Source organism: Stegodyphus dumicola, chromosome 5, assembly GCF_044657685.1.
Source record: "Stegodyphus dumicola isolate Sdum_Otavi_A_Nest chromosome 5, ASM4465768v1".
NCBI classification, from domain to species: Eukaryota; Metazoa; Arthropoda; class Arachnida; order Araneae; family Eresidae; genus Stegodyphus; species Stegodyphus dumicola.
In genome coordinates this window covers 145,908,834-145,934,203 of record NC_140772.1, presented here as the reverse complement: position 1 = coordinate 145,934,203, position 25,370 = coordinate 145,908,834, and the positions used below count along the sequence as shown (strand labels likewise).

The 25,370-nt window shown below is 33.8% G+C and overlaps 1 protein-coding gene and 1 long non-coding RNA gene across 7 annotated transcripts in view; one reads left to right on the top strand and one right to left on the bottom strand.

Moving 5' to 3' along the window:
* Positions 1-25,370, top strand: part of LOC146997279 (uncharacterized) — a 240,487-nt gene that overhangs the window by 28,633 nt on the left and 186,484 nt on the right. The gene's annotated exons all lie outside the window — the stretch shown is intronic.
* The window catches only part of LOC146997280 (uncharacterized), a 197,043-nt gene that overhangs the window by 168,793 nt on the left and 2,880 nt on the right, over positions 1-25,370 (bottom strand). For 3 of the 4 annotated variants that reach the window (XM_085816329.1, XM_085816328.1, XM_085816330.1), the window contains exons 2-3: positions 23,723-23,884; positions 13,892-14,015 (exon numbers count right to left, since the gene is read on the bottom strand). Coding sequence is in view for 1 of the 4 variants with exons in the window: in XM_085816327.1 (XP_085672453.1) it covers positions 13,892-14,015; positions 14,116-14,129 (138 nt within the window). In the remaining 3 variants the exon portion in view is untranslated. Of the gene's footprint in view, positions 1-13,891; positions 14,016-14,115; positions 15,375-23,722; positions 23,885-25,370 lie in introns of those variants that run through there. The other variant, XM_085816327.1, reaches the window with a different exon arrangement.

Genomic DNA, 25,370 nt, shown 5'->3' with positions numbered 1-25,370 from the left:
TCCCGGAGACTGCATGGATGTTTGTAAATGTATAGTGTCTGTGCGGCATGGGGGGCACTCTAAATACGCGGCGGGCCGAAAGTCTTTTTTCGTTTTGGAATATATGAAAGATGTTATATTATATGTTAGTCTAAACGCATATTCATCTAATATCCTGTAGAATGTGTCGCTATTCCACTTGACCCATGTCCATCCATAAACTCTATTGATATACCATATTAAAATTTAAAAGAAACCTTGTTTAAAAAAATGTATTTGTAATATTTGGATCGTATTAACCGAACTGTTGATCACAATAAGCGATGTATTTTCCATGTTTTCGTATACAAACTGAAGGGCGTTCTGCAATTCGATAACAATATCCAAATGATAACATTATTTTTCACATTGGACAGCTGATGTTTATCCATTTTCACAGTCGCACTTTCCCGTAATTCTGATAATACTCTGTTACATGCAGTTGAAAACAAGTCTGAAATCATTTTTTCCAAATGCAATTGAAAAATAGATCACTTGTACTGTTTCTGACAGAATTTAAACCACTTCAGAATTAATCAGGTTTACATGAATACAAAGCGTTATTATGGCAATGGTACGCAAGTCGCGAAGAAATTTTGGGGGGTCGCTAAATTCAAAAAAAATTTATTTGACAACAAAAAATATAACGGCATATGAAAAGAATTTTGGATGTTTAACATTTACTAGGAATTTTAAATTAATCATTTCCATATATTAATTTTGATCGTATTGTTTTCCCCTTGATCCAGGCGTTATGCTTGAACAATTCGAGAATCGAATTTCAAAGCGCGCAGCGATAATTGTAATATGCATAGTTTACACACTTGTGTTCCCTATTTCTAACCAAATTTGTTGTCAAGCAAGCATATAACATTTTCGAAGTATTGGAAAATTCGATTGCGTGCTTGAAGGATGATAAAAAAAAAAAAAAAAAAAAAAAAAAAAAAAAAAAAAAAAAAATTCCAGTTTTGTTCGATGGATAAATGGCTACACAAAGAGGGTACAATCCTAGAACGCGGTATGGTCTTGGCGCGAGTTTGAAAATTTTCGCCAACACCAAAATGACCCGTTTACTGCTTATAATAATGTCGCAAAATTCACCCAATCCCGTGTGTAACGTATACTGGGATTAAATCGGCAAGAGTGAAAATGGGAATGATGGTCAGACATCTAATAAACATTTTTCTTTCTACTTCTAATAAGAAATCAAGTAAATATCAAGAAGAGTTTATTAGATGCTGTTTTACATGTTGCATTATCAGTGGAAAATGAATATCCGTTGTGTGTTAAATGCAATGAAAAATCAATGCATGAAACCTGTTAAATTAAAACTATATTTGGAAACTAAACATAACGATTTAGTAAATAAATCTGATTAATTTTTAAGAAATTAACTAACAGCGTGAAATATCAAAATGTATTTTTGAGAAAATATACAACAGTTCCTGAGGTTTCATCGGCATCCTTACAAATTTCATATTTAATTACGAAAAATCTAAAACCTCATACAATTGGAGAATCGCTCAATCTTCCTTTTCGGCAATAAAAATGACATCAATTATCCATGGAGAAAAATACAATAACGACTTAAATGATACGAAACAGTCACGATTTTATTTGAATTCGAAAAGGGGGTGGGATAGAATTCGGAAATATGCAACCGGGAAAAACCGGCAACTATGAAAAAACGAAATAAATAGGCGTAAAATGGACGAAATACGTTAGTCTAAACGCATAATTCATCTAATATCCTGTAAAATGTGTCGCTATTCCACTTGAGCCATGTTTATACATAAACTCAAACTGATAAACCATATTAAACTTTAAAAGAAACCTTTGTTTAAAAAATGTATTTGTAATATTTGGATCGTATTAACCGAACTGTTAATCGCAATGAGTGATGTATTTTTCATGTTTTCATATACAAATTAGAGGAATTTCTGCAGTTCGATAACAATATCCAAATGATAACATTATGGGGCATTTACTGTATTTTACAATTTCTGATTAACAGGGGGGGGGATTCAAACTCTTGGTTGACAGAATGACAGTTTGCATGATTTTCCTTTCAAGAAAATATGATTTTTTTTTTCATCTGGAATTGGATCATTATCCATTTTTTGGCGCATGGCTGTAATATTCTGTCACTAAATTCCAAATTCTTTAGAAGCAAATCTGGCTCCACTGTACCCGAGTAGTTAAAACTGTTGACTACTGCGTTGGCTTTTGTGATTTTTACTATGCAATCAGTTTTCCTTAGAAATTACTCCACGAAATCAAACCTACGTTATTTGGCCAATGTGCTTGGCCAAATAACCTAACCTAACATTTGAAGGAAATCAGCGTGAAACCAATTTTGAAAAATACATAAACAAATAAGTAAGTAAAATTTTAAAAAAATTCTGAAAGTTTTCAGATTTTATATGACATTCAAAACTGCGTCTTTTAACGTTTTGTGTGTTCACACTCAGGCCACATAATATTCAATTCAACAGCAATATCGCAAAATGTTTAAAAACAGAACATCTGTAGACAGTGTCGCGCGCAGGAGATAAAAACACTTTTTTTCTGTACGGTGTTGCCACTACTGGCTTTAAAATTGTTGAGTTTGTTAATCAAAAATTCCTTAAAATTTTCCAAAATATGGAAAAAATTCGAAATTCAAAATTCGTGGGTCCAGGTGCTCATGTTCGGGTGGAGGATTACGTTATTAAAAATTGGATGACCGTAGGTACCGTACTTTCTTCACAGTGCTAGAAACATGCATACATTCATGCAGCTTCTTCATTATTTAATTTCTTTAAATATAATACAGGTCGGTAATATTTGGTGGCAACAATTTAAAGAGTGATTCGCCGTTTATAGTGAAACGCCATAAAATGCCGTTTTGAGACTAATAGCCCTTCTGGCTCACCGCCCGCTCGGGTTAAAAAATTAGGTTATGTTAACTGAATACACACAGTATTGTAGGGGTATCACCTTCAGGGATGGGACGCCTTTGTGGAGGTCTTTCTCAGGAAACTAGATTATACTCATGTTACAGACAAGTGAACAGTATTAACAACTAAGCTATTTAAAAGAAATAGATGCAATTCTAAAGAATATTATCTATTTACATTTTAATATGTTTAAGTAAAAATGCACTTAATTCATGATACATCTAATTATATAGAATTGCATTTTATATTTCCTTCAGTTTTTAAGTACACAAGAGATACAGAACATTCCTGTGTTACCCTAAATGTATTATGTACCTGTATTATCCTTTAAAATATTCCGTTATTCCACCTGGGACGTCTCTGCCCATAATCTCCACTTTCAAAGGGAAAAAAAGGCCCTTCTGGACGATCGGTAAAATCAACCCTTTCAGATTTTTCATTATTATTTATTAAATTGGCGATGTTGGCGACATAAACAATTTCGAAAAAAATTAAATACTGAAGACCATTTTGACACTAAATCCAGGTAGTCGTAAATTCTAATAAAAACTAGCTGAAGTGGACTGAAGTTTAGCTTTCCTATTTTTTTTAGCCCAAAGGGCGTTGGCTCAGCAGGGCTATTAATTTCGTTTTGGCATTTTGCGTGGATTCACTATAAACAGCGAATCACTTTTTAAATTGTTGCCCCCAAATATTAGAGCCTGTATTATATTTAAAGAAATTAAATAATGCAGAATCTGCATGAATGCATGTATGGTTCTCGCATCGTGCGGGAAAAAAAAAGGGGGGGTTACTTAGAGACGTTAAACTCTGAATATCGTAGTTCTCTACCCAAATATGGATACCCGGAAACCCGAATTTAGAATTTCTTTTATTGTCTATTTCATATTTTGTAAAACTTGTCAAAACGAATTTTTGATTAGCAAACTCAACGATTTCAAATCAAGTAACGGTAACATTGTATTGAAAAAACACTTTTATCTCCAGCGCGCAAGACTATCTGTCGGAAATTCTAAAGATATGCTGTTTTTAAATATTTTTAGCCCAAATGCTCTCGAAATGTGTATGTGTAACGTAATGTAATATATACGAGTGTACTGCAACCCTCCTGGCCGATAATAATAGGCCTCATGGTTAACGCAGCACAACCAACACAAACGTGTATATGTACGTAATTCAAAAAAAAAAAAAAAAAAAGCCCCTTTGAGAGTAATATAACACGTGAAAGCCTTTCTATTTTATTTTATTTATTTATTTATTTTTTAAATTATGGCGGGCACTAACCGATTATAGGCGTTGCCCCCTACTAAGGTCAGAAAAGGAGGTCGTTTTATTATGGGGCCGGCGGCCACCGTTACGTCCTATGAAGGCACAGACAATTTACATACATGCCTTCTCCGGGATTCGAAATCAGGCTCTTCGGTTACGGTTACGTTCCCGTCTGGACGGCAGGTTTCCTAAATTAATGTTTTGTTAAATTACTGCAAAGTACACGAGGACTATCTGCCTGAGAGAAGGGATGCCTTCGTGGAGGAGTTCCTAAGTGAAATTGGCTCAAACTGGGGAAAACTAAGAAAACACCCATGCCAGCCCGTTAGCCAGGACTCGAACTACCAGTGTTCAGCGACTTTAGCGCTCGGCAGCTGGTGGACCTCCTACGTTAAAATTTAACTGCTATGAATAGGAATGGCATAACTGTTAAGCATTGATAGGGGATGTTTACAGGCTACATTTAAAATGGTTTATTTTACTCTGACAAAAAATGAATAAAGTTTTTGGAACCTAAACAATGAGTAATAAAAAAGATGTAAAACCAATCCTTTTTATGCCAGTCATATTTTATGTTGATTTTACTTTCTTACTTATATCATTTTCTTCTTTCACATAATTTCAAAATTGAGCGTGAGTCATTGTAATGACAAATCAGAATTGCTTCAACTGCCTCCACTGCAAACTTGTTACTTTTATCCGATTCCTGAGGACCATTAATGAAAATATTCTCTGGAAATTTGCATCGTGGGCTAGAATGACAATTAGCTTAGCTTTCTTGGATATGATTTCCGATCAGTATGCTTTGTATCTGTAAGAAATTTAGCCATTTTCAAAGTAATCACACAGTTTTAAATAGTATTTTTTTTTTTTTTTTTTTCCTAATTAATCTTAGTTACCTTATGGCAACCCTAGCTACTATACGAAAACGTTGGAAACGAAAAGGTAGATGTAAGGAAATTCATGAATCACGAAGTTAGTTCACTTCAACTGCAGTGTTTTAAAAGGCAGATGCAAAGCTCATAAACAGTATCTATTTTTCCGCTTTGGCGCGTATCGAAAGATGCAAAGTCAACAGAATTTTATTCGTATTTTCTGTTATTATATTCAGACATGTCCTTTAGTTACTCGCTGGGAATTTAACTTTGCTCTTGCTGTTGCCTTTCACCCTAAAGAACTCGGATATATCTCTAACGAAATGAAAGAACTTTGTTTCTTTCTTCTTTTTTCCGGTTGGCTAGGTACAGTGGCTCCCAAAAGTGTTCGAACACTTATGATTTTCATTGAAATAGGGCTCTATCCATTAATCAAAAGTAAACTTTTTCAATGAGATTTTAATAATAAGATCTATTATATAGCCTCATTTATCTGGAATAGTCATATATCTGGAATCATATATCTGGAATATCTGGATAGCCTCATTTATCTGGAAATTGTTAAGATCAGATAAATCAAATATTGCCACAATAGATACTTCACGTGTATATACTACCCCAATTTACAATGAAAGAAACAAGCACAGAAACTCAATGTATCAGCTCAACATACAGAAAACTATCGATAAGAATTCCTGAGCATAAAGCCAGAATTATAATTAAAAAAGCAACTAAAACCACCACTAGGTGGTGTTGCAACAAAGACCTTCCTTTCAAGCTTCCCTACATATGAATGCAATTTTAAGTACAATAATCCTGCAGAAACCAAAGAACATGGCAAAACCATCCATTACAACTCTAGCTAAAAAAAAAAAGCAGAATGGTCAACATATTTAATTTGTGTTTACATATGGTTCTGGTACATCAACCTAGAGTACTAACATATAAAGGATACATATATAAAAGATATATATATAATGATATATAGTTACATATATATAAATGAATGAAACACCTATATATGACATTCATTCGGTTCAACTTGATGCCCGGCTGGATTAGTGTCGCTGCTGCTGCCAGAGATGGCAGTTCAGTGTACTGAATTCTGCATGCACTGTGGAAAGAAAAAAGAACTTCCTTCCACACAGCATGAAGGTTTTGTGGTATATTGAATGCAGAATTCAGTACAGAGAGCAGCCCATCTGGCAGCAACAGCTGCAATTTGACTACACTCTAAGTTGAACTGAACTTGGATGACAGATAAGGGGGTACTTCATTCTATGTGGCTTCAATTCTGTACCAGAGTTCATCAATCATAGTGACAGATGAGTGGTCACATGCCAGTCTCTTGGTAACCCATAACTAGATGTTCTAGGTGGATGAGAGATATGGAGAACTTGCTGGCTAGAGCAACAATGGAATTGAATTCCTCTGTATTGACCACATATCCTTACTGTCCATCATGCATTATTTAGTCGAATGATTTCATTACTTAGGCCTCGATGATAGGGCACATTCATGAGCCTTAACAAGTCATAAATGTACCAGTGGCCATCCAGATTACCAGCTATGAGACCAAGATATAAACTGAATGTCTATCCACGGCACCCCACATTAGCATGCCACGAGCTTAGGCATTATGACAATAACAAATGCAAGTTGCCATCATTCGTGCTACTCCCTGCCTCCATGATTGAATACATCCAACATCATGCTGTATGCAGAACCGCGATGTGATCGAGAAGATGACTTGGTGCCATTCCTGTGTCCAGTGCTGTTGTTTCTTGCACTGGGTGTAACCTGTCTCCACGGCAATAACAGGGAAAGGCATAAAAAAGATGCTACACATGTCATCCTGCACAGGAACCAAGTTTGACTCAAATGTGCCATGGTTGTATAATCTTCAAGGTCAAGAGGACAACATATATAAATATATATCCTCTTGGATATTAGTGGCTCTGGTCATTGAGATCCCACATGGCACCCTGCAGGATCCTACTGGACCTATTAATTCCCCATTCACTTGACAGTAATGAGTTGAGTTTCCAACTTACATGAGTAGCAATGTTGTGGAAAATAAACTGCAGTCCCGAAAGGCCGTGATCCTGCCACAGTCAAACTGTGATAAGTGCTGGTAAAAGTTCCTCCTCACGTGAGGATAACAGACCTTAACACCAACAACCAAAGCTGAAATGTGATTTCCATGTTAAACTGTAGAGACAGGTATTTTTGGAGGCAGTCAAGATGAAAAATTAACAACGCCTTCACCAGGAATCGAACCGTTGACCTCTCAATTACACGCTGAATGTGCACACCACTACACCATGAAGGCTCGCTAAGAAGGTGGGAGAAATACCTTATAAAACAACTGCTGTCCAATCTTTCCATTTACACACAAGACAGATGGTGTTGCTTATACCTGCTCTGTGTGCATGTTCTGGAATGCATATCCCCACATATATTATTTTTCAGGCAAAATTTGCTGTTTGTTACATGTTGCCTTCATGGTACAGGAATTTTAATAGCTGATCAATGTGTGTTGTGTGGGTGAAATATGTAAATAAAAATTCTAGCTTTAATTTGTTTACTTTGCTGTTTTGATCTAAAAATTGTAAATTCTTATAATAAATCTCTAAAATGCAATATTTTCAAATTAATACATGTCACATAACTGTTGCATTATGCTGGTGATGCAGATAGTTTTGCAAACTGAAACTCAAATGGCCACCAGTTATTAAAATTTTTAACTGCCAACAGGAAATTTGAGAGGAATAACTTTTTCACAACTCTCCTAAGCTTTCATTTTAAATGGGTTACATTCCAGCTCTTGCTTGCTGTTTAGCAATGATGTTGCCAAATTATCTCTCTTTCATCAACTGTATAATTATAATGATGTGCAATTCATTTTAAAACTGTGCTTCTCAAAAATAAAGAAAATTTTCCTTCACTAGCCCGTCTGCAACTTTATGTAATTATATATATACATTCCATTACCATCTATAACAACAATCATGATTAAAAACATCTGAGTCTCCTCCTCTAAATTATTACACATGTAGAAATAATTAAGAATATATATATTAATTAAGAATACATATATAGAATAATAGAATAAATATATAGAATAATAACAATTTAATATGGTGAAGTATTAAAACTGAATCAAAAAATTGAAAAAAAAATTGCAATAAAAGTAAACTCATACAAAAAATTGAAAAAAAAATTATTTTGTATATTACGTATCTAATATCGAGTCACATCCGAGCCGCTTGCCATCTGTACCTTAAAGATTTCAGATAACAGGTTTTTATCATTATATTATTTTTCAAGTGTTTCAAGTTTCTTAAAAAATTTGAATGCTTCAAACTTAGTGTTATATTCTCATTTTCAATCACATTCATGTCCATAAATTAAGGATAATTCAGAGTCACGCGGAAATCGAACTCTAAAATAAATATATCACCTGTAAAATCACAACACACATCTTCAAGAACCGTATGCAAATTTCAGGTAGTAACTAGATGACACTGATGGTACGTCACAATGACGAGAGTGTAAGAGAGTGATATATAAGGAATACAGGCAAAGAAGTAAAATTTTTCGCAGGCACTTTATAAGCATTTCAGTGCAATAACCGAATAGTTATGACACAAAGGAAGCAAATGGATGATTTTTTACGTGGTAGAATTATCGGCCGTCTGGAATGTGGGCGTACCCAACTGGAAGTATCAGACAAACTTGGAATTGCCCAGAGTATCATCTCCAGGCTTTGGCAACATTCCAAGATGATGGTAATGTGAGAGTAGACGTTACAGCACAGGTTGCCCCAGAGTTACAACGCCGAATGAGGACCGGTATTTGGCAGTTACTGCCAAAAAAAACTGGCGGAGCACAGCCTCAGACCTGTCTCGTCAGCTCTCTTAAGCCACTGGTACGACAATTTCAAGGCAGACCATGTACAAACGCTTAGGGCAGATTGGTCTATATGCTCGTAGACCTGTCATATGCATTCCACTTACTGCAACTCACTGTCGCCTGCGGTTAATCCTGGAGTAGAGAGCATGCATTGTGGACACCGCAACAGTGGGCTTGTGTGATGTTTTCCGACAAGTCCAGGTTTAGCTTGCAGTCTGATTCTCGCCGGACTTTCATATGGAGAGCTCCAGGTACCCGTTACTACCAAGAAAACATCATTGAACAACACCGTTACGGTGGTGCAGGAGTGCTCATTTGGGGTGGAATTATTCTGGGTTCCAGAACTGACCTGCATGTTCAAATTGGAACCATGACAAGCCAAATCTATCAGGACATCATTCTGGAACAACATGTACATTTGTTTTGGGGCGCCATGGCCGCACAATTTGTGTTTATGGATGAAAACGCCCATCCTCACCGTGCAAACATCGTAAGCGAATGCCTTCAATCGGCGATATCACCCGTATGGACTGGCCAGCATTCTCACCGGACTTGAATCCAGTAGAGCACATGTGGGATACATCGACAAGTTGCAGCCTGTCAACCTCCTCCTACATGTCTACCGGAACTTCGGAGAGCATTGCTTTTTGAGTGGTGTAATATCCCCCAAGATCAGATCGATAATTTGATACTCAGCATACCTAGGCGTTGTACGGACTGTATTGCATTGTCTGGGAGACATACAATGTATTAATCATACCAACCATGTAATATTGATTTTTTGTAAATAGGTTTTTTTCTGTAATTTGCTCCAGGGAGGAAAAAAATCGAAATTTTCCTTCTTAACAATACATATTCTTTGATTCTAACTTCCATGGTACCGTATATTAGTATTAAACCGATTTTGTTTTATACGACAATAAGTATTTTGCTTAGTTCAACATGCACTGCACATGCGATTCTCGAGGTTACCTGAAATTTGCTTTGCCTTTCTAAAAGACAATCTAATTGGAGCTGTGAAAAATTGGCTCTATTCCAGCTGCCCGAACGACGCTCACCCAATACACAATTCGCCAATAAAAGTGATCGTTTCCAACGTCGGTGCAAAACTCGCTTTTTTGGGGGGGGATCGCCATATGAAATTCCCTGAACTTCTTGGTCAATTTTCAAATTCCCTGACTTTTTCCAGTTTTCCAGGTAGCGTGGCAACCCTGTTGCAAAAATGCTACATAAATGCAGCCAATCAAGTCATTCTGGGAGAAAGTATGGACCAAGTAAAAAGTCTCCTACAATGCTAGAGCACATACTGAGGGCAAATTTGCACTGTGAGGCATGCATACATGTAGCATGTGAGTTTTTATCTGCCCAAGTACGCAAGCTGTGTATGTTCATCACACCCTCTAGTGAGAAGGTAGCCTCATCAGTGACGAGATCACTTGCTGTGAAGTTTTGGTTTGCACAATTTTTTTGCAAAAATCACCACGCAAAATCTATGTGCTTGTTGTAGCCTTCCGGTTCCAATGTCCAGATGCATCGTAAATGGAAAGGATGCAGTCCTTTGTCATGTAAAATACGCCAGACGGGGATATGAGTGTCTCGGGCTACAACTCATGTACTTGTTGAAGGATTATGCTCCAGATCTTGGAGAATGCTTTCTTTTGGAAAAAAACTGTCCGAGTTATTCGTTGGCGACCGGCATTTGGCTTTTGCATATCGAATGAACTGTTTCGCACAATCGTTGATGCAGAGTGGCAAGGCAACTTTCTATATCAGGATATTTCTCGTGATTCATTCACATTGCTTTTCATCGATTGCAGCTGGGCATGCATACATCAAGTGCACGTCAGCCATTTTGTGGTATGCGTAACTAGCCATACTACTGCCAACGCATCCACGGCTTCAATGGAGACAATCTCCGTTTCCTCAGCTGTTGCTTTTGTTAAATGTTTTCTTGAATCACCATGTATTTTATCTCTCTTAATTAATCAATCAATTTTGAAGCCCTTTGCATGACATTAATAGTAATTATTAATTAAACTTTATCCCATTTTTGGTGTATCTGTACGTTTACACACACAAACATATATATATGCATTTGAATGCTAGTATAATTTCATGACCCCCTTAGTAATAAATAAATGAAATGAATGAGTTTATTGCTTTTGAATAGCGTAGTTTGTTAATTAATTACAGAATAAATTTGAAAGAAAAAATTAAAGTCGTTTTGCGTGAATGACAATACACTGCCATAAAGAAGATAAAAACATTTTAATTCCAAGAGTGGCAACCCATTTCTTTTAAATCACCAAGTCTCTTCATTAAATTCAAAATATAAATATCTTAAGCATTGATAAGCAACAAAGATTTTAGATGTTGAGGTTTTAACTCTTTGGCTGCTCATCCTGCGATTTCCACGGGCAACTCAAATGTAGCAAAATCTGCTCATCCCCCGGGCATGTGTTTTTCTTCCTTTATTGAGGAGCGCATCCCGTTTTTTCCCATTGAAATAAATTATATACAGTATTAGACGTTTAGTTTACATATTGGCCAACAGATATTGTTAGTTCTCCACTAAATTGCGGCATTTGAAGGCACGTGGTATTACCGCTCAAACTTCACTTTTTGGTGTTTTTTTTTACAGAAATGGCTGCTAGAAAACATTCAGCAATTATCTTAATTATTTAATTAAATTATTGAATTATTAATTAGATTGATCATTAACTAGATTTATTGAATCTGGTGCAAAGACCGTGAAGTTAGACTTTGTCTTGAAACCTGTTTTGAACTCTATCATACTAAACTGCATTTCTACGGTAGTTTTTCCTCAGTGCTTTATATTTTCTTAAATTTTATACATTTTGCTTTTTTATATTATGCAATAAATATAAATTAACTGTAATTCGACTGAAATTTATTTAGAAAAATTTTTTGGGGGGTGATAACATCTGAAATTGTTTTTTCTGGCAACTTTAGTTTCTCATGATAAAAATTTATATTATATATATATATATAAGTATTTTATAAAAAGAAAAAGCTCATTTTTCAATTCTCCAATATATATAGAATCAAAATATAGGGAAAAAAAAGTTTTTTAAGCTATTTTGGTCTACAAATTGAGCAATCAGACAGTTAATCAAATGTTCCTTAAATTTGCACAAAATATGAAAGTTGTGCTTCAGCGTTCAGATGAAGACGGTGTTCAAAATTTGGTGGCTCTAAGTGCCACAATTATTTCACAATGCATTTAAATTTGAAAGACAAATACCTGCACTTTGCCAACTGGCAGCATACTTCTTTTATATCACCAGGTTTTCTGATATATTTGAAACATAGATATCTTATATGTTGCTGAGTGGCAACATAAACCTTTTTTAAATTACAGAGTTTTTAATCAAAAGTTCATTAAATTCACACAAAATAAATAAAAAAAATCAAAATTCAATCTGAGGTGCTCATGTGAGGGATTATGCAAATTAAAAAATTGGCAGCTCCTATGTTTCACCCTTATTCCCTTATGCAAGGAACATACACACATAAATATTATTTATAATTTAGTAATAAAGATATTAATTGTAAATAAAAAAAACATGCATTAAAAGCTGCAGTAAATCAGTGGTAATAATTTAAACTAAAATCAAAGCAAATTCAAATATCATACTCAGCAGAATAAGATTTACACTTGATAAGGCCCTAAGCTATTTGAGATTTGGGGACCTTTATACATCTGTTATAATATATTTTAATTCTATATACACTATATTTTAATTGGGGGGGGCAAGAAAGTGGGGACCCTAAGCTATAGCTTGTGTAGTTTATACGTAAATCCAGCCCTGATACTCAGTTTGACAAAGTTGGAAAAGTGAAATGATATAAAAAATTTCAAACGATTACTGCACAAATGAAAAAACAAGTGAAATTATAAAAAGTAAAAAATAAAAAATAAAATAAATAAATCACATGATAATTTGACTTTTTTTAAATGCCAACATTTTGAGTTGATGAGGTGTTTTGTAAATTTTCCCTTGTGTCAATTTATGCAGAAACTGTTTGCACATTTTGCAACTTTATAATTTTCTACCAATTTACTTTTCTACTTTGCCAAACCAAATATTGTATTTAGTTTGATTCAGGTTTAGTTTTAAATTTACTCTATATATTTTAACTTAAATATTTTGACTTAAATTTTTAACTTTATATTTTGACTTTTTGGAAAAATGGTCTGGATTTTACCAACAATTCCAAGCTATTTTCCAATTTACTGACTTTCTAAGCATGTGGAAGCCCTGCATCAAGACAGAAAAAGAGGTTATTTGATTCAGAATGCTACATTATCTCTTAAAATTGTAGATCCATGATGAGTTTGCTGCCACACATCGTAAAAAGTGTCAAAGTAAGCACCCACACTAGTAGCCGAATGGTTAAAAAAAAATGCTGAGAGTTTGACCGAGGTTCAAATCTATGCAAACGAGATGGCTGAATGGTCGGCTTTGGTGAGTTCCCCCCCTCATGTAATGCAAAAGCAAGCCAACTTCCCTTAGTAAGTTTCTATAAAGGAATTCCTCCTCTTAGGCAAACAGTTCTTGCATACTTTCCCATATTCACATAATCTAACCTAACCTTAAAGAGGAAAAGATTAGTCCAGCATTTCATACTTATTTATTTAGACTTTTCATATGTGATACGTACTTCTGACAATAATAACATGCATAGTTATTTCTATACAGCAGTTTTTGCTAACAAGCTCACTATTTTTGTGAATAACCTTTTGAAAATTTATACTTTAGATAACAACAATAAAAAATCAATATATTTACAGTAATTACAAACATGTAGCATAAAATTTAGAATAGGTTAATAGTTGAAAGAAACATTAACCTGAGTTCTGAGTGTTCGAAGTAGTACTATGCGTTCATTTTCTTCTTGTTCACTTCTTTCTGTTGATAACTGAAGTCTTCCAATTAAATTAACTTTACCTCTCTTCTGAGGTTTTTTATTTTTCCTGTAAAATATTAAAAGTTTAGCTGTAACTTAGAATATAACACATATGGAAATGAAAAAGAAACACACTAAGTGAAACACGAAACTAGTAATGCAACAACCTCGTGTTTGGCATAGATTTAGGTATAAGATCTCAAGCTATTTCAAGGGCAAACTGGTACAGGTCCCTCTTCATCAGGAGCAAAGAAATCTGCAAGACTGGAAAGCAGTGGGCTTTACGGTCATATTTATACTCCACAAAGAAGCAAATGAGAAGGTAGTGCCATCTTTGGCCAAAATATTAATGAAATTAAAAAATTAAATTAGTAGAATTTTAAAAGTTGTAGGAATGACTGGATTGGACTTTTAGGTTAAGATAAACTTTTGTGACTAACTTTGCGAAAAACTTCAAGTAAATCCAATTCACGAATTGAAGAAGCTTTTTAAATGATTTTTGCAGACGCAAAATCAAAATTATTATTACATTCCCAACAAAGATTAGTTATCAAAGATTTTTTAATTTTGCCTTTTCGGACATAAGATTGGTGTTCCTCGATACGAAACTTTAACACTCTTTTAAATTGGCTGATGCATCTCAAACCGCACTGACATGATATGCTATAAATTCAAAAAAAATTAAAGTTAGAAATGTAATCTTTAAGAGTTAAACCATGGATTTTTATTGATAGGCAAGAAAATGACTGGATAGTTGGATTAGACAAATTGAACTTCTGAAGAATCCATGCAATTTTAAAACTGACAAAAGGATAAAATGGAAACACAAGAAGGCTATTAATGTTATTTTCTAATAGCAGAATGTCTTCTCTGATGGCAATCAGAAAATCTTTTAAGGCTTTGACCACAGTAGAAAATCCTGGATCAATGGAAACTGATCTCCAATAATTGAGTTCATTAGCAAGCACAGGTTCTGAAGAGCAAACTTACGAATAATCATTAAAAGAAGCCATTTTTTGCTTACATAATATGTAATATAATACAAGCACAAAATACATAAGTAAAAGGAAGCTATTTTTTGCTTAGCCAGGTGACATGGTTTAGCACAGGGTAGTAAACAAACAAAAAAGTGTTTACCACAGGAGAGAGTGATTACCACGGGAGAAAATCCTGGATCAATTGAAACTGATCTCAAATAATTGAGTTCATTAGCAAGCAGAGGTTCTGAAGAACAAACTTCGAGAGCACAAAATACATAATACTAAGAAGAAGCCATTTTTTGCTTAGCCAGTGACATGGCTTAGCATGGGGTGGTAAACAAACAGAAAAATGTTTATGGTAAACAGTAATACTGAAATCAGATTCACTGTGAATTATAACAATATCAAGGAAGGTAGGGAATTCTCAGATTCGAATTCAAAAGTGAACTGGATGGTTGGATTAGACAAATTCATAACAGACATAATTTGGGATAAATCTTTATTACCATCAGAAAGTGTGATAGTGTCATCTACGTAGCGAATCCAGAGACAAAAAGGTAGTTTCTGAAATAATCTGACTTCAGAATAGTGCATGTAAATATTAGCAAGTACAAGACTGAGGGGATTGCCCATAGCTAATTGCTGAATTTGGCGATAATAATCACTTTGGAAAAAAAGTTCGTTGAACTCTTGAGATTTTAGTAACAGAAATTAACTCTTGGTTTCAGTAACTGTGAAAGGAATTCTCAAAGCCTAGTTTCAAAGACAATTTAGTATTCCTTCAACTGGAATAGTAGTTAAGCAGTGACATTGAACCGTAATGGAACACAGAGGGGGAAAAATCTTTCAGTTTATGGAGTTTCAAGAAAATCTAATTTACCAATTGAAGAAGCTTTCTGAACAATTCACTCTGAAATATACACAAGTTTGCACATGTGCAAATTTACAATTACATGTGCTAAATTATACAAGTTTGTATCATTCCCAAATTTATACAAGTCAAATGTAGTCTTAAATCTTCTGTTCACAATACAAAAATTATGCATAAATTCAAACTGTCAGCTCTTCATTACATGATAAGAAACTCAGGTTTGGCTAAAATTGAATTTGGATTATATTACCTTCATTTAAAAACTGCCAATTCTACTTTTAATTTCCCTTCTTTTGACTGTAAATCTTGATCTAGAACTGATACCACTTGTCTAGGCCATAAAAGTGTTCTTGTTTCTAAATTCCAAAAGCTTTCACCCCTATCAGCTAGTCCCACCCACCTTTTTAACCTTCCCACTGCAAATCCTAATCCCATCATTAATATCTCTAATATTAATCTTTCAGAAGATAATATGAAAATATTAAAATATAACTTCAACTTTTAAAAAACATCTAAACCTTCAACTCCTCAAATCATCACTGCTATTGAAAAAACTTTTAAATTCTCTAAAACTTCAGAAACACAGAAGGACACAATCCAATACTCAATTACTCACAACATGGATTTTAATAACAGATCATTTGTTTCAAATCTTAAGCGAAAGAAAATGAAGGCCTTAAGTGAAATTCACTCTAATGCTAACATTATAATTTTTAAAGCTGATAAGAACTAACAGATTATTGTTATGGACAAAAACACATACAGAGTCTCAAAACTGATAAATGAAAGCCAAAATTCTTTCAAATTCTGATCTCACAAAAGTAAAAACAGTTGTTCAGTCTTCTCCTATCATCCCAATTCAATTTAAAAAAATCTTTTATTCCACCTATTGCTAACAGTGCTAGGTTCCATACTCTTCCCAAAGTCCATAAAATTGGAGTTCCGTCTTGACCTATTGTTTCCATTTAAGGAACAGCATCCTTTGGCTAAATATTTAGTTTCCAGATTTTCTCCATTACTTTCTAATAATATTCACACTGTAAAAAGTTCTTTTGAAGTCATTGAGATACTTAAAGATTTTTCTCTCCTGCATTCCATTGTAGTTTCCTTTGATGTGAAATCACTGTTTACTTATGTTTCAGTCAAAGGAGCACAAATTGTCTTGAAATCAGGCTTCAAGAATTCCATTTTACACACACTAAAATTGAAGAGTTAATTTCTCTTAGTAAAAATCTCTTTGAATACAAAACACTTTTCCAAAGTTAATATTATCACCAAATTGAGAGAGCCATGGGTAATCCTCTCAGCCCTGTACTTGTTGACATTTACGCGCACTATTTTGAAGTGAGATTATTTCAGAAATTTTCTTTTCATTTCTGGATTTGTACATAGACGACACTTTCACACTTTTTCATGGTAATAAAGAAGATTTATCCCAAATTTTATCTGTTATGAATTTGATTGATCCAGCTATCTAGTTCACTTTTTAATCTAACAACTCCCTTCCCTTCTTTGATATTCTTATAATTCGCAATGAATCTGATTTTGACACTACTGTTTACTAAACACTTTTATATTTGTTCACCCCCTGCTAAACCCTGTCACTTAGCTAAGAAAAAATGGCTTCTTTTTACTATTATGTATTTCATGTTCATGAAGTTTGTTCTTCAGAAGCTCTGCTTGCTAATAAACTCAATTATTTGAGATCAGTTTGCATTGATCCAGGATTTCTGTTTGTTTACTGCCCTATGCTAAAACCATGTCACCTGGCTAAGCAAAAAATGGCTTCTTTTTACTATTATACATTTCATGCTTTCAAATTTTGTTCTGCAGAACCTTTGTCTGCTAATGAACTCAATTATTTGAGATCAGTTTCCATTGACCCAGGATTTTCTCTCGTGGTCAAAGCCTTTACAAAATTTTCTGCTTGCCATCAGAGAAGACATTCTGCTATTAGAAATAACATTAATAACACTGTGGAGTATAAATGTCCACTGTAAAATTATGCCCACTGCTTTCCAGTCCTGCAGATTTCTTTGCTCCTCACAAAGAGGGACCTGTATTTGTTTGCCCTCGAAATCAATTGAAATCTTGTATATAACTCTACTCCGGACTCAAGGTTGTTGTGTTACTAATTTCACATAACACATATATCAATAATTATTATTTTGAAAGTTAATTTGCTAATACAACACTGTAATGTTTATATTCAGGGAGGAGATAAATGAAAAATTGCCCTTTAAGTTCACCTTATAGATATAAAATAGCAATAGCATTATATCTATACAAAAATGGATATTATTAAAAAATACTTCTAAACTTCTTTAAAGTCATATTGTAAAAATATAGAGCTATGTTAGGTCTACAGATAAATATTATTAACAAAGCTGCTGCTTAATATAGCTATGTATCATTCATGAGCTGCAATATTAGTACAACTCAAAACATGAAGTATTGAGATAAGCATGCCTAAAGTTTTCCTTGGTTCTGAAATGCAAGAATCGTACACTTAATTGTCAGATTAAGAAATAAGCATTACTAAAAGATCATAAAATTTAAAAAAATTATCAAATTTTTTATGAAATAATGTTAGTAAAAAAATTTTTATCAAATTTTTTAATATTATATTGAATTGTTCTCGAAGTTCATGGCTCATACACAAAATTCGAAAACAATAAACTGAATTTTATTAATAATGTTACCATATTGTGACAGGTGTTACAAAATTACAAAATGGCATTCTTAATATTTTCCTTGGTTCTTGGTTGGGTTTTCCTTGGTTTTAGTTCTACATCAGTAAACAGGATATAAAAGAGTGAACGATTTTCCAACAGCAGCCTACATAAGTATCAAAATAGAATGCATTTTTATTGTTAAAATTTTAGATTGCTGCAAAATGCTAAAGAAGAACTTCCTATTGCACTGCTGGCTATAAAACAGTATAGACTGTCAAATTTCTCCATAGATAATCTCCATATATTCTTGCAAGTAGTTTATAATAAGTTTTTCCAATAATGCTTCCTGAAAGGACTGGAGATTTTTCCTACACCTGCTGTCTTTTCACCTTCAAAATCTATTTCTTTAAAAGAAATCTTCAAAACGAAGTAATCCTGTGATTGCTCTCTTACTTTTGATACAGAAATGTCGTTGAAGTATACAGTGCCATGATAAATATTTATGCAGTAAAATTTTGATATGTTTGATACCAAGGAATGCAACACATACACATTGCTGTCATTTATTATAACAGTATTGAGCTAAAATATGTGCCAGTGCTGCTGCAAAGATAATTTTACAATACTGAAAATGGTCACAACTCAAAGCTTGTTATTTTTCAAGTTGTGCCAGTATTGTAGACCATGATGGATAATCTTTATGGAACATAAAATAAGTAGTTTTCAATTTAATTTCATATACATAATAAGAAAGGAAGCTATCATTTTTAATCAGTTAAATATTTTTATGCACTAATCTAGAAAAGCAGACAAATAAATGCTTAATCATAATAAAACATCATTTACTCCAGGTTAGAAGACATATTAACATGAACAAATTTAAAGGAAATTCGCACATATTTTACTACACATGGAGAAAACAATGTAAAAGCTTACACATCCTGTTCCACTGGGAATTAAACCAGTAACAAAACTCCAATATACAGTGATTTTAATCAACCAGATTAAAATAATATGAGGGTTGGAACTTTAATAGTGGCAACTATTTATTTACAAGGAATACAAAAGTGATTCATGTCACCATGTTTTACAGTCCTTCAATATAGTCGCCAGCATTGTGTACAACCCGTTTCCAACGATGTGGAAGTCGCAGAATACCTGTAGCAGCGCCTGTTTTGTTAATAGTTTGAATGGACCGGTTTACTGCCGCAAGAATCTCAGGAACAGTTTGGAAGCAAGTGCCACGAAGTGGTTCCTTCACCTTAGGAATTAAGCCATAGTCACATGGGCTTAGATCTGGGGAGTATGGTGGATGGTAAAGCACTTCCCAGCCCCATCGCTTGAACAAATCAGTCACAGCTTGCGCTGCATGCGGCCAAGCATTGTCACGCAAAATGAGAGGAGCGTTCTGCAGAAAGTGTCGCCGTTTTTTTCTCAAAGCTGGTCGGAGATTGTGATCCAAAAATGAGCAGTAATACTGCGCAGTGACGGTCTGCTGTGGGGGAACGGTATGTGTTAGAATGACACCATCACAGTTGAACATGATAATCACCATAACTTTCACATTGCTGGGGTTCTGACGAAATTTCGAATGTCGTGGTGACCTGTGATGACACCATTCGTTTGATTGGCGTTTCAGTTCTGGCTGGTACGATCGCGCCCAAGTCTCATCCAGCGTAATGACATGCCGTAAAAAAGCATCTCCTTTGCGCTCATAGCGCTCCAGGTGGGTTCTGGCAGCATTGTATCGTAGCCATTTCTGCATTTCCGTCAAGTGATGTGGAACCCATCGTGAAGCAATTTTTCTTATGGACAGGCATTCCTTCAGAATGTGCAACACAGTCATATGCGCTAATCCTGTTTGTCCAGCCAGCTGATGAACCGTTTGGCGGCAATCACTGTCCACTAGTGCGTCAACAGCTTGCACGTCTGCATCGCTGACACTCGGACGACCTGGCCGCAGCATGTCTGCCACGTTTTGGCGTCCTTCATTGAATGCTTTCACCCATCTTGCTATGGTTCTGTAAGGCAATGCAGATTCCCCGCAAGCCTCTTGATGACACTGTCGTGCTGTATGACCTCTGGCACATTTAATTTTTATCCAACAACGTTGTTCTTTATGTCTGGTCTTATTTCACTTAATAGAGCAATAAATGGTGGCGACACAAAGTGTATAAATAAATCGATCAACTCTAAAAGAATTAATGAGGTATGCAGGTCGATCATATATAAACGAGCCTTTATTGGCTGAGAGTGGGGAAGGGTATTTGTGTGTGATTGGGCATTTGTAGTCGTTAGGTGGGGATACCTAGAGTAGGGAAACCACATCAGCCAGCTTGTCCAGTGCTTAAGTGCCCTTACAATGAGTGTGCCCATCTCTCTGGAGCAACACATAATTATAAAGTTTCTCTGTGAAAACATAATTATAAAGTTCTCTGTTCGTCTGTGAAAACATGAAACCAGCCGAAATTTACCGCAGACTGCTTGCCCAGTTCGAGGAAGCTACGCTTTCATGGTCAAAAGTGAAGGTTTGGTGCAACCAATTTAAGCAAGGCCGTGAACGTGTTGCGAATCAAGCACATCCCCGTCATCCTCGCACGAGTGTGACTAATGAAAACATTGCACGTGTTCGTGAGCTTAGCGAATGGGATCGACGTTTCCCATCGCTTCAAATTTCGGAAGAACTTGGTGTCAGCTATGAAAGTGCCCAATCAATCATCAGAAAGCATTTGGGCTTCAGAAAAATCTCAGCACATTGGGTTCCAAAGGTTGCTGAATGATGATCAAAAAGCCACAAGAGTTTGCATTTCTCAACTGCTTCGAACTCGTTTTGAAGAAGGGGAAGCTTTGCATAAAATTGCCACCAGTGATGAGACATGGGTGCATCATTACACCCCCGAATCAAAGCATGCAAGTACGAACCAAAACTCGATGTCTGCGGGGAAAATGTTGGCCATGGTTTTGGGGATTGAAGGGGTGTCCTACTGGTAGATTTCTTACACGGACGTCAGACCATCAACGCAACCTACTACTGCGGTCTCTTGGATCAAGTCAAGCTTCAATAAATGCAGAAAAGAAAAAGAGAAAGAAATGAGATTTAATCACCAAATCCATGCAGATTATGTCGCTGTCTTTTTAACACATAAATGACAGCCATTGCAGTGACAAGATCTAAACATAATGCATGAATTCAGTAGCATGCATTTGAATGCATGAAATTTCTACACAGGGGAAGATTCAACATAGCAATTGCTCCCACATCCACAATAGACCTACAAAGCAACAACTCTGCATCAATATATATCTCATTCTTCATTTTTCACAATCTAACAATAATGCCTAGCATATATTGATATTTATAAATATTCATCTAGAGACAATGATTTTTAACAAATGATGATTGTCTTTGATACTTTGCTTATTTTATGATTAATTGAAAATAACAGAGTTTGTCAAACCAATTCATAAAGTTCAATTAATTACTTTACAAAATATTCAAAACAATTATGATTTCTTTTGCTAACAAACATTAGTTCCTTACTTCTTCCTAATCCCTCCTCATAAATGCCTTTCATTTTCAGTGTACACGTGAGATTTCATAAACTCTCAGTGCAACAGATAAGTTGTCACAATTTGACAGTTACTATCACTGTGATACTGTGATATTATTACAATAATAATAGTCAGAACAATATCAGGAAACTCAGAAATGCAAACAAAAATATTCAAATACCACATACATCAATGATTTTCATTTTATAAACAAAATTCGTCATACTGAATTTAAGGAAATGTTTACAACAAGTTATATTTCATCTATCAAATTACCTTAGTCTGGATATTTGCAATAAATTTTGCTGACTTTGACTGGGTTACTGGTTAGAGTTACTGGGCTAGTGAAATAAACTTCTCTAATACTTAATTTTAAATGCCTAATATTCTCATTTTTCTCCTAAAAAAACTAGTACAAATGTTTATTTACTTATTATAGAAATACCTTTAAGCGAAATGTTTACAGAAATAACTCTGTAAATTAATGAATATCATGTTATTATGATAGTCCTGTCTAATTTTATCTTATATGCAGATCCATCTTTATTCTTCAGTTATATTCATTTGCATTGACTCATTCATTATTACACATCAACAATCTGAAGAGTTAATATGAGAGCAAAATAAACTGGCCACCATTTTTAACTTACTCAAGTACTATCATTTTTAACAACATATTTTCAATGAATTATTTAATATTTTTGTACTTTGCAGGTATATGTATATTTCAGTATTTCAGCTTGTTCTTCAGTATAGTTTCATGTAATTCCTTAATATTATTCTTTAAATTTGGAATTTATTTTCAGAAGTACAACTACTTTTTTTCCCCCTTCTTTCTCTCAATGCAACTTTTATCATAGTCAGTGTGTTGAATTTTAAATCTTACTTCTCAGCAATATGCAAACAGATAATTTCTTATTCAGACTGTATTTTTCATCCTCAATGGCATTACTTGCCATATTAACAAGTATAAATTAACAGAGTTATATACAGAAGCTGGTTTCAGAAAATCACCCTGAACTCTTTTTTCTAAGCATTGAGATATCCTTTCTTTTTGCATTTCTGTTTTCAAAGTTAAAAATAAAATTTAGAAAAATCATATATTAATACTCATTACAAAGTTAAGGAATCAAATTAACAAATCAAATACTACACTCAAGTTTTAATACATTTCAGAATCAGCACTAATAGATATGAAAAAATGAAGGGTAAAGTATAGAAGTATGTCTCTTAATAACATTTTGCATTACAAATATCAAATCCAAGCTTGATATAACAATACTAATAATGTTTTAAGTGATTCTACCATACCTGCACATAGATTATAATTACACATTTACTAATTAATCTATAAATATCAATTTATACTCTGAATGAATCTTATTAATGAAAGTGATACACAATAACAAGAGAAGTTGTCCTCATTTCAAATTAAGAAAAAAAGCTTTAAGATTATTAAAATTTTATAGGAAAATTTTTTATATAATTTTATATTTTTTTATATAATTTTTATTTTTCTAACAGTTTTTTCTCACGTGCACTTTAATTAATGAAAATCTCATGTGGTTGTAGATTTTAATTGATGGAAATATATTTATGTTCAGTAGTGTTAACTAATAAACCTATATCCATCCATTTTCAAAACTTAAGAAAATGAGTAAATTAAAAAAAAGCAATAAAAACGAATAAAACCTACCCATAACGTTCTTCTTAATTCAGCGTCAGAAAGTTCTGTAGCCAATCGTAGATTTTCAAATGTTATTCTGTCATGCGGTCGTTGATTGCAAGCAAACAGAACTGCCATTTGGAATGCAGTTACATCTAAATCAAACTTTCCAAGAGCATTGTTAAAAGTGATCTATTTAAAATAAATAAAATAAAATAAGGAACAAAAGAAGTTCACTGATAATAATAGAAATACAGGAAAAACATTCTGATGATGTTTTTAATGATTTTTTAAAGACAAATTTTTGCTTTTAAAATTTTAATTCAAGATTTCAACAGCATTTTTCAAATGGAATATTATCTTGATGGGTGTCTTTTATGTTATAATGGGATCTATCTATTTTCCAAGTGGGAACATCTCATTTGAAATAAGTAACACTTTTCTGTAAAATTTCTAACAAATTAAAGATATAAAATCAGTTTTCCATAACAGAATCATAAGACTTTAAGGATTCAATATGTGAAACTTAACCAATAATGAGAATAAAATGAGTATGGGCAACACCTCCTAGAACTAACTCAAGGCCACGGCGCGCAGTTCGTGACGTCACTGCAGTAGGGATACTTTCGTCCTCGCCAACTTTAAGGGTGCCTTCTTAAATATCCATTTGAAAGGCTTATATAAAAATTGAAATTTTTATATTTAATTCTCATCGTTTATAAATCTGGAAAATACCTTGCTTTCATTAGAATGTGAAGAACCGAGATTTTTATTTTTAGAATGTTTTTGATACGAATAACTAGAAATTTTAATTCCATTAAAAGTTATTACTGATGTTACTAAATTTAAGCGCTGAGAAACTCTTGTTAACGAAAGAAACTTCACACTTAATGAATCGGAATTTTATTTTTACGCAATAATTAAACAGAAAGACAATTTAAGACATGAAGGCAGGATATAGATCCTAAAAAATTGAGATAAATTCTAACTGATTTAAATTATGAAGCTAATTTACCTGGAATCATGTAGCAACATAAAATCATTAGTTGAAAACAAATATAATTAATCAGAGATGTTTATTGGTCAAGGGTCATATTAATTATACTTACAACAATTTATGCCTTGACTAATAAACATCTTTGATAAGTATAAGTAATATATCTTATTTTTGACATATGTTGCCGAATAATAATAAATACTCATGTTTGAAACAAATAACGCTAAGCTTGCAATGATTTAAATAAGTTTTTATAATTATTTGAGACATTAGGTGCACAGAGAGAATTGCATATTATTTTGCATTTTAAATGGCAAATATCAAATCTCTGATAGAGGTCTGATATAGATCTAAATAGCTAACCTCTGATCTTTACAGGGAAATTTTATAACATGATTTAGCACTATTGTGTGGAAGGCAAATGTAACAAATCCTAAACTGGAATGTAGAACACAACAAATGAAAAACACAACTATCATTGCATTATTACTGCCGAATAAAATTACTAACATATAATGCCCTTAGGATGCACTAAATTATACATTACAATTCGAAACAATTTATACAGAAATACTTTAGATAACATGTATATGTTTATTTTCAATCAGTCAACTAAAAAGAGGAAGGATTGTTCCAATAAAGGAAAAGAAGAAAATCATCGAAATTGTCTTTACAGTCAAT